The sequence below is a fragment of the Melitaea cinxia genome, chromosome 8 (assembly GCF_905220565.1).
Source record: "Melitaea cinxia chromosome 8, ilMelCinx1.1, whole genome shotgun sequence".
Lineage (NCBI taxonomy): Eukaryota > Metazoa > Arthropoda > Insecta > Lepidoptera > Nymphalidae > Melitaea > Melitaea cinxia.
Window position 1 is genome coordinate 6,271,934 of NC_059401.1, and position 11,369 is coordinate 6,283,302.

An 11,369-nucleotide genomic window follows, 5' to 3' on the forward strand; every position below is an offset into this window, starting at 1 on the left:
CTAAAGGTCTACTGCAACTTTGTTAAGTAATTTCGATAAAACTATAGATAAAACCGTGCATGACAAAAATTCATGTCACTTGCTTGTTTATGTTTAGTAAAAGAATGAACACGCAAACTTATGTGATTCAATAATAGTACTTGTGTTGTCATTAGAATTTATCACATCGGAAATCGCACTAATTTCTATCACAGCATATAAAAGATTGCACACTTTACGATGTGTCCATTTGGTTTCAATAAAGTTTACAGATCATGAATAATATACAGTTGATTGTTGGATCATTGTTACTGCTATTATTCATACCAAAAAGTTTTTCGCAAGAAAATGATGTAAGTAATTGTCCAAAAATATGATTTTTTTTAAATAACAATAATAATGCTTTATTCATAAAAATATTTACATACAATAATGAGTTCCCTGGTTCTTGTGATAGGCAAAAGCTTGTGCCCCAATGAACCAGTGTGCACTTCCATAATTTTTTTCTAAAGCAAATTATACATAATATAAGTTGCAGTATAACGAATGGCTTGTTTTAGTAGTATTTTAGAATCTTATACATAATTAACAAGTATCTTTTAGAGATATATATAGTTTACCTTTTATATAATTGCTCATTTATTTATATTTCTTAATTGTGCTTAAAAATATGCTACTTTTGTAAATTAATAAACTTATTTAAGGTGTACTACGTTGCGGAATTCACAGACGAAATAAGAGATTGTGATGGTTTCGAAAACAATGTATTTAAATGTAATTCCTTAACTGTATCATATATAAAGGGGGAGGAGGAAGAAGAAGAAGGAAAACTAGGTCTCTCTGGGAAACTAGAACTACTGGCGGATATAACTGACGAATATAGTGTATGTGAATTTTTATGTATTTATTATTCGTTAATTTTTGTGATACATTTTGCAAACTTCTGTGATGACTGAGTATTGTGAATCGATTTTATTATTGTAACTAATTAGTATATGTAACTAGTTATCAATCCTTAACTTTAGCTGTGCGCCAGGCTTTTCTCAATTTACGCTGAGTTATACTTTGATATGTAGATTGTATTTTGTATGCGACAGACGGTATGATCGCGATTTAGTATATTTTGTATGTCCAAGCGTGGACTGCGATAGGCTGAAGTGAAATAAATACTATAAAACAATATTTTACAGCATTTTTGAACATATAAATGTAATAGCATGTCCAGTTTTCACCGTCTCATGCCATCGTTTAAAATACAAAATTGAAATTAAAATAATTTGATAAAATTAAATGATTTAGGTGAAAGAAATACTTGATAATATTCTAAGACATCTTAGTGATATCTAAGTCAGAGATTCTTTGAGATTTTTAATCTATTTTTAGTAATGTAGCAGGGGTGTGCTTTTAAACGAACACACATTACTTCCAGAAGATAAAAGACAAAAAATTCTGCTGTTAATTAGTTTTATATTCCTGTAATGAGTGAGATACCCAGAATTCTCAATTTGATTTTTAAGACTTGAAATGGTACATTAATTATTATTATTTTTTTTTGTAGATAGATTTAAAAGTATGGAAGCAAACGGATTTGGCCAAAGAGTTCATGTATGCAATATCGGGAAGCATATGTGCTACGCTTCATAAAGAAGACACACCTTGGTGGCCTTTAGTCAAGAGTCTAAAGTCATCTGAATGTCCAATAAAACAAGTAATTATACGTAATACATTATTTAAAATTAGAACTTTATGAAACAAATATATATCTGTAAAGACTGAGGACTCTTAGGAAGATGCCTTTTTATGTTTTTGATGATTTAACTACTCAATAACAATTTTTAACATGAAGTAGATTTGCTATTCATATTTCACAACGTCTCCCCAATACCGGTTAACAACTGTAATCAGCGACATAAAAAATCATGATTTAATTATTGTGACATTATAATTTTAGTAGATTGACTCATAAAAAGTCTTTTAAGATTACAAAATTGTCCCTTAAATATAACATTTAACAGGTAGATAATTTTGACATAGGCCTCTTTTTCCATATAGGAAAGGGGTCGTAGCTTAATCCGTCACGTTCCAATACGTTACGTACGTTACGTACGTAGTACGTTAGCGAGTACTACACTCTCCTACTATGAGTAAAGATCGCAATTAGGTGCTTATGATAACAACCGGGACCGATAGCCAAACGTCTTCTCCGAGGCACGGTGGGGGACGCACAAGGACTGACATTTAGACCGGCAACAGATATTTGAACAAATATAGTTCGATATTTATTCTTATTTCATTTTTCAGAAAGAATATCCAATAGATAACATGGTATTGTCACTAGATTTTGCGAAGGACGTCTTGCGTCACGAGTTCGTTGGAGAGTACGAAATACAACTGTCTATGATAGACCAACTTGAAAATCAGCTATCTTGTCACATTCTATTTGCTGGAATTTCAGAAAAGACAAAAGATTAAGTTGGTTGACCTATTTGTCAAAATAATTCATATATGTTTCATAAATGTGTAATTAAATTCGTTTTATTAAACTGTATAAATATCTCAATTCTCAACACAATTTTATTGCATTTTAATTTTCTTTTAATTTACATTTATTCAACTGTATGTATGACGTTTTACGTGTATAATAATGATATATTTTTAACCGACTTCAAAAAAAGGAGGAGTTTCATCGGTTTTTTTTTCGTTTGCGAGCAAACAATTAATATTTTTCTTTTTTATAAATATATTTCAAAATGTAAAAGAAATAATAATAAGTTTGCATTGGGTGTACCGATTTTTTTTTTAATTCAAAAGTTGGTGTTTGTCATGAAACCTAGGTTGAAGGATATCTGACGAGTAGCTTTTGAGTTATCCCTAATATAATGCGTATTTAATTGATTTCAAATACGTTGATGATATTCTCGTAAGCGATTACTGTAGCTTATAGACGATCATCGCAAATGCGTTGCGAACTCCATCCCCGACCCTTCGTAGGAGCTCTAGCTATCTTACTCAACACAGGAGCACAACACTGCTTTAGAGTATTGTTACTTAGCTGTGTATCTTCTGTCAGGTACTTTCCCAATCAGGCTGCCCCAGACTTTAAGCATGATATCTCCTATTGTGCCCTAACTCGTAAAGTTAATTAGTGATCACTAAAGTTTAAAACATAAAATAACAAGATTGTCAAAAAGTTGACGTTTATTAAATTTTAAACAGTTTACTTAGATTATTTATGAAATCAAATGTTCGAAAACGTAATAGAATATTTAAAAAAATATTAGTTTAATAATATACCAACGTTACTTTAATATAAAGATTAAATTTTAACTTCTCGCGATAAATTCGACATTAACTTTCGCAAAGTTTGAAAAACATACGTGAAAACTCTCAGTTTTCTGAGGTCACAATCAGTTCTATGCAAATGAACTGACGCCCGACGTTTTCAAATTACAATATTATTCAAATAACCGTTTATATTTCGAGGAGGATTTATGTGATTTTGTATTGAAAAAATAATTAGTCACGTTTAAAGTTTAGATTGACTTTTAAAATGTCATTTTATTATCATATTTATCTTTTAAATGTCCAATAAAAACTTTTGTTATGACTTAATTTTTGCTAAAATCATTAAAATTTACATTAATTAGTTTAATTTCACGTCATTAAATATAATAAATAAACATAAAATGTGTAATAATACAAATTAAATATGGTAATAGAAAATAAACTGAAAATGTTACAAAATTTATTGAGTAAAACAATACCAAATAAAATGCTATACTTACAAAATAATTGTCTACCATATTTATATCTATTAAAGCCTCACAATCATTGAAAATCTCTTTAAGCGTCATAGCTTTTATTCATTGTCGGCATCTTCAAACAGTTCGTTTAAAACCTAATAAAACTTTGAGATTCATTAAACTTCGAATCGTTGCTAAAATACATAGTTTAATTCGGAGAGATCTTCACTACCTGTCATTTATACTTTGTATTATGATTGAACTAACTTCATGTGAGTAAATTAAATAATTTTAACTAATTCCAAAAACTTTTTTAACGATGATATAAATAAAAGTCAGTAATGTAATTATAGTTACATTTAATAATGAGAATCACTTACTCATTCTTTTCTAACGGATTGTATATAAAATAAAGAAATTAAATAACGGGTACTAAAATGCGAAAAATGACTGAATGTAACTTATGACGTAAATATAAAAAAAATTATAGTCAAAATTATGTTCACCTGCATTAAAGTGCCTGGAATAAGGCTCACTCAGCATATTACCGCACTTTAGTATGAGTATTTATGTCTTAATCATATAAAAATTATTCAATTTTACGCTCAGCAACACACTCAGCGATTCATTTTTTTTATCGACATTAACAAAAACAAATATGAACTAAAATACCACAACAGTCACTACGAACTTCATCGAAGCTAATGATTGTTATCAGGCGTAGGTATTTGACAGCAACTAGACCTGACGACTTCTCTTTCCAAGGCATGGGTACACCCACAAAGGCTAACACTCAGACTAAACATATAATTAAAAATAAATACTAATAAGATATTGGAATAAAAGCTACGGGTTTTAATAAAATTATGCAAAATGATATTTTTCATATTGCGTACGAAAATCATAAGAGTGACTTTATGCGGTTGCTCTAATGTGAACAATTTGGAGTTACTCATTGTGAAGACGAGAAAACAATGCCGCTGACGTCTGGCGTGTCCTCAGGATAAAGGAAGTGCTTTAATTTACGAAGAAGGGTTAGTCGAGCCGAGCAAAATTATTTCAGCTTTGCTTGTTCTACGGGCTTTTGTTCATTTTATGCGGAATGTTTACGTATGGAGTAAGTTTGACAACTTTTATTAATTACAATGAAGAATTTCTATTTCCTATTTTTGAGGCGTATGACTTTACAACTCACAAAAAATATAATGTATCTTTTTAATAATGACATAATTGAAACAAAAAAACGTATAGTTTTACGAAATAGGTATTACTCGTTATTATCCAAAATACTACTTACTTTACTTTTAAACTTGAGTTTTAAATCAATATTAATATTACTATTGTAGATTAGCAGAAATTTTAAACATGCGTTATACTTTTTTCTTTGGAAAGCGTTCCATTTTATATTCCGTCTGCAGCATTTCATTCTAAAAGGAATTAGTGGACAGCGCACTATTTTCCAAATTGAAAAACCGTGTCGTGGACAGGTCTCGAAAAACTTGAGAGGGAATCTAAGCGGACACTCGGAAAAGGTTTTACTTTGACAGATTGGAAAAGGTAACGCGTAGTTAAAGATTAGTTAAAGATGACATAATTATAATGAGATTTATTTAAAGAGACATCCTCAGATTTCACATACAAGTTTATTTTTGTGATTTAGTCGAATTTAAGTACCTAGTAATGGTACTATTCACAAAATATACGAAATACTTCATATCGAATGCGTTATTCAGCTTTAACCTTTCAAAAGATGAAAGACGTGTGATCAATAGCAACGACAGACTCTATACTAAAACGACATAAAAAGACGCGTGAAGTGTGGACAAAAAAGCCGCACGCATCAAAAATATGTGATAACTAGCGTAAGGGAGGTGCGAAGAGCTCTTGAAGACTTCCAATAATACGCTGTCAGTTCGTAATAAAATTGTCAAGTAGAGATCTGCTAACGACGCACTTTGAAATCCGAGGCTGAGTTTTTGAGTTAAACATGTTGAATGATTACAGGGATATTGGAATTAAATACCTCTTGAAGATACTTTGTAATAAATTGCAATATAGAGTTTTTGAGGATTTTCTTTAAGGATTTTCGTTTATGAAAAATTATAAACAGATTTTAAGTTGTGTATTTTTATTTTTTATAGAATGAATGATTAAAATAGTTTTTGCATAATCCTAAATATATTTAATTACATTTGAAAATATAAAGCAGATTCAAAATTGATCACCGTAAATGACTTAAGCATTTGTTAAGAAAGGATTATGTGAAACTTAAGTCCAAAATAAATGGAAAGGATTAAAAACTTGGTATAATAATTAAAAAATACATTTTTAAATAAAGATATTTTTATTAATATAAATTTTATACCTAGTAAAAGGTTGTGAAGAAGCACAATGTTTCTCGATTTTAAATATAATAATTAATAATTTTTAATAAATGAGCAAATGTGACGGCACAAAATTCTTAAACGATATTTTAATCTGAAATATATTTCTACGTTGGCTTAAGTAATTTTTGGTATAGTGAATAAAAATAACTAAACGACTTTATAACACAATGAATAAAACATATACACAAAATAAATAATAATACTTTAATTCACCTTATCTGCGTTCCAAGTAATGCATATGTATGTATTACATATAAACATTTTTCAACATTACGGTACGGATAAATTGATAAAGTTTAATGTACACATTTCATTTCATAAATGCGCTACAATTTTTCTCATAAACGTCACACATTCCGTACAAGTTTTCTTTAAATTTATTTTATTTGTATAACAAATAAAAATAAACTAATTATGCAAATACGCTCTATCTCTTTTCAACAATCCAAATTAATTTGGTTACGGACAATAAAATGTTTCTATGTTGGAAAAAGTATGTACGGAACACATACAACGTAGACATTTAGGAGGAAAGTTAATGATGCTTAAAGCTTGGACGCTGTCCTGTAATTACAAATTAAAAAGTTCGCTCGCCGGACCCCCGTTTTTTCTCATCTATTCGAATGAGAAGATAATATTACTCCCTAAATTAGATTAAGCTATATCGAATTTGAATCTTTATTTGTGTGTGGATAAAGACCGTTTTCAAATGACGCGAGCTCAATTACATTTAAAGTTATCTTTTCATATACGACATGTTTATATCCCGGCTATTTACCAACGGGACAAATATAAACTTTTATGAGTTTTCTCGTGAATATAGATTTAAAGTCACGACTGAATAAGTGAGTGCTATTTAAATTTTTTAGTATGTAACAATTTTTAAGTTTAATCATAAAATATGAAAACGGATAAATGATATGACTACGGCACTAGACTAATTTATTTTATTTTCGTGCATATGCTGATTGATGTGTGCAGAAGTCATTATGATTAGCTTCTAAGTTTTTATAATAATCGGTTTGGTTTCAGTTTATATTTACCGTAGCATCAATTTTTTTTAATCAAACGTCAATGCTTATATATTTGTGTGCGCAGCTGTGATTCACCTACCAATAATAAACATGTATATATTAATTTATATATAAACATATATATTATTTATATATATATTTTTTAAGTTTTCAAAAATATTTTATATTTAAAATTTTGAACTGAAAATTTGGCCATCTTTTGAAAAATAATATCGAATGTTATTTTTAAATTACAATGTAAAATAAGTGTTAATAATTCAACAAAGCACGTAATATATCATAGAATATCGCGAAATAGTCAACATTGTATAGAAGACACTCTCCGGATTAGTCAAAGCACAGTAACTTTATTACCGTCCCGTTTTCATTCGGCAATAAAACAACCTCATGTGGCATAAAAATCTGAATTACAATGTATAATAAAATAGTATTATTTTGGAAATACGTCGCATCGTGATTATAGGGGCGCAGATGATTGTTACAATATTATTTTGTTGTTTTACGACGGGAAAATAATAAACGTTGCGGCGTTTACGGCTCAACAATAAACGTGATATTAACAAGGGCTCTGATTGTATGTGGCTGGTATTCATTGCAGAAGAAAGTAATTAATATTCCTTTGGAATGCAATGAATGACTATTGTTGTCTGGACGTTGAAAACGTAATTGCATAGCTAGTTTTATGATATGGTAAAAAATATATTAATTTCTAACATAGTGTTTTGTATCACCCATTTTAATGTAGGATTGATCATTATAAATGTTACTGACAAAGTCATATAAGCCATAGGACATCCTGTCACGTGACATAAGAGAAACCGTCGAAAATGATCAGTAGTAGATAAGTATCGAAACGGATGTTACAGGCTTACAGCGCTGGTCATATGATGTTTTATAAAGCAAGTGCGTATTTAACGGATTGCTTGTTTATAGTTTTTTCTGTGTTAATTATTTTAAATGCGTAGTTATAAACGCATTTTATGTAGTAATTTTTTGACAATTAAATAAATTCTCTATAATTAAAATAAATAAATATTTTTTAAACACTTACACAGAGTAGTCTGTGCCAGAATTAAACAACTTAATACCTGTCTCTATTTCAGGTACTTAACAACCGGCTGATATACATAATAACTACGGAATAAACTGTTTTATACAAAATAAATACATTCAGCACATTGTCACATAGTTAGCACAGTAAAATGATAATCAACGAGATTTAGGTTTAAGCATTATTATGAATCCAGGCAGCAGGTTCGCCCTAGGCATACGCGATATCGCTGAATTTACAGCGCAGTAAGCCGTAAATACTCGCTGAGCCGTCGGCCACCATTGATCTTCCCAATCGCTCCCCTTTGTTTTGCAGGAATTACGATTGAAGTGGAATGATGATAAAGAGTTTTTGAATTTTATGCAGATTTTAAGGACTTTTGTTCAACTATTCGTCTGTATTGTTTGGACGTCGATCGAATCCGCTGATGAATGTACGATCTCCGCTTCGCTTGAAAGTTTATAGTTTATTTTTAATAATTGTTGTCATTAGTGGTGTACTTTGATATTATTTTTGTATATGCTCGTTACAGCGCAGGAGATAATAATAATATAGTTATTTGTTTGAAGTTTGAAGAGATTATTGTAACTATCGTTACTGTAATCCTCATTACATGTCGTTATGATAATTGTGTTTGCAAGCAAACGAAAAAATAAACCGATTTCAATTATATCGACAAATAATACAACGTAGGTAGACGAAAAAATAGTCAAGTAAATACGCATTATCAAAGATTACCCCAAAAGTTGTAATCAAATCTCGATGAAATTTAAATGTAACATGATAAACATCAGCTAAAAAAAACATTGACTTAAAAATCATCAAAATCGGTACACCCAGTAAAAAGTTATGCAGATTTTCGAGAGTTTCCCTCGATTTCTTTGGAATCCCATCATCAAATCATGGTACCGCACCAGGCATTTCCCCTTTCCAACGAAAAAAGAATTATCAAATTCGGTTCAAAAACGACGAAGTTATCCCCGAACATACATAACACTTTCATGCGAACAACGTCTGTATGTGTATGTACGTATGTACGTCACATATTGGTAGATATGATGTGGCACAACGTACTATAACGTTCAGCAAAACCCCGATTTATTGAGCACAACGTAATGGTTCGGTGCCTGGCCATACTAATGTTTAAAAGTTTGGTTGCTGTGCACAACATATCGAATTCTAAAAATTGTAGTGCTACGCCGCACCGATTTAATTTTGCCTTCTTTGATGGCATTCCGTCCTGATACTCAGTACCTACTTTTTTTAGCGCACAACGTCACTATACGTCGCTTCGCCTAAGAAGTTTTATTACTTCACTCGACTTGTGCGCCTCGCGGGGGTAGTGCGTGCGCCGATTGTGTTCGCGTAGAATATTGACGTAAAATGTAAATATTTTTACTATCTTACTACATTATATACATTATAATAATTTATTTTACTTTATTTTAATCATTCTGAATATGTTCAAAATACATCTTTAGTATTTTTTGTTTGTTTTAGATATGTACCACCCCAGACCCTTTTGTTGACGATGGAGAATTTGGATCGGATGCTGATTACGACCCAGTCCAGATAGCACTGCAAATATGTCAAATAGACTCTGAAGTATTGCGAAAAATGTAGGAGATGGCCTTTTGGAGGATGCGTTTCTACTTAGCGGTTTTAGAGACTTAGAAGATCAGTCACAGCTACTCTTGCAGAACCTTTCTACAGATGGCCAATGACCTCTTGGTCAGCCATCATCTACTTTACCAAATCTTAAAAGTGCATATCGCAAATCGACATCCCATGCGCTACTGCGTAGATTTTTATAAATTATTTGAAGCGTGGCGTATATTAACGTCGACGTCTAGGAACGTCAGCGCAATATATTTAAATACTAATATCATCAGCTATTTGCACAACGTCATTAGACGCCGCTCGAATTTATATGAAAAAATGATGTGCAATATCGCATAGAGCTACAATATTGACTTGTTCGCGTGAAAGTGATAAGATATATATATATATACGGTCGAATTGAGTAACCTCCTCCTTTTTTAAGTCGGGCAAAAATAAAATAAGTTCGCATTTCTTTTCCTCTTAAACACATCGTGATGTAGATAATATTGTCATATTTAATACATATCTGTGGCATAAATGAAAATAAAAACATATTGGCCATTCATGCAAAATGGAATTTCATCGAAGAGTTATTTTAAGTATTATGTGACTATTACTTTGGTATAGAAGTTTGTAAGCTAGTTTTTTTAGACGTTATATATATTTTTTAAGAACTTAATTCTTAAAGAAATTTAATAATATAAAAAATATTTAATACAAAAGCAGAGTTATCGCTAAGTAGCGAATTTTGCCAGATAACATTTAAAGAGAATATGTATAAGAAAGGTAGTTGGTACTACATCGTTTTACACATGAAGTACGTAAAATATAATTTCTTACAATTATATCAAATACATTAAAACGAGCAATTCTTGTATAAATCACGGAAACGGCTCCAACGATATTCGTGAAATTTAGTATGCAGGGGGCAATAAATCTATCCAACTAGGATTCAGTTTTAGAAAATGTCGTTTTATCAATGTTTTCAGGCAATGAAAAACTGCTGAAATATTATTAGAATATGAAGGAAAATTTCGTCAACATCTGTACAGCTAAGCTCAGGTGGGAAAACGGACGGTCCCTAAACCATAAGACCGCGGCTTGAGTTCAAATATCTCCAGTCTGATTATTTTGTTTTTCTAAGGTTCACTTCTCCTACATAATATAGGCCATACATATTTTTCGTGTTCTGGGCATTAACGATTGTGTTAACTTTCCCAAGTCCGACACATGGCCTGATAATAATAATAAGATGATAGATGCCGTGGAGTACAAAGAGATTACAAAAAATTAACAATAACAATAAATTAGGAAAATAAACATCAAATACAAATTGATCATTAATCGCATTCGTAATCAGTAGCACATCGTCTCGTTGCTTTGATCATTATTTTATTGCGTCGTCTGTAAGCAAACACTGAATACTTGAATCAAGTGAAACTTTACTGCACAAAATATTAGTCACACTAATTAAAAATCGTAAATGAGGTAAAAGTATCTGGTAAGAATATTAAATTTACGAAGAAGGTATTCACGAATGCTTGTAACGGGAACAACGAACAGAAATTGAAGC

At 30.7% G+C, this 11,369-nt stretch overlaps 1 protein-coding gene and 1 long non-coding RNA gene across 2 annotated transcripts; both read left to right on the top strand.

Annotated features, from left to right (window-relative positions):
* Window positions 1–222: 222 nt before the first annotated feature.
* LOC123655637 lies at window positions 223–2,539 on the top strand. Its single transcript, XM_045591401.1, has 4 exons — window positions 223–332; window positions 684–863; window positions 1,538–1,687; window positions 2,281–2,539. Exons 1-4 carry the CDS (start codon window positions 255–257, stop codon window positions 2,449–2,451), a joined length of 579 nt encoding a protein of 192 aa, XP_045447357.1. The 5' UTR covers window positions 223–254; the 3' UTR covers window positions 2,452–2,539.
* Window positions 2,540–9,497: 6,958 nt separating this feature from the next.
* LOC123656102 lies at window positions 9,498–9,890 on the top strand. Its single transcript, XR_006743494.1, has 2 exons — window positions 9,498–9,579; window positions 9,695–9,890. It is a non-coding gene; the product is annotated as an uncharacterized LOC123656102 (long non-coding RNA).
* The last annotated feature ends 1,479 nt before the right edge of the window (window positions 9,891–11,369 follow it).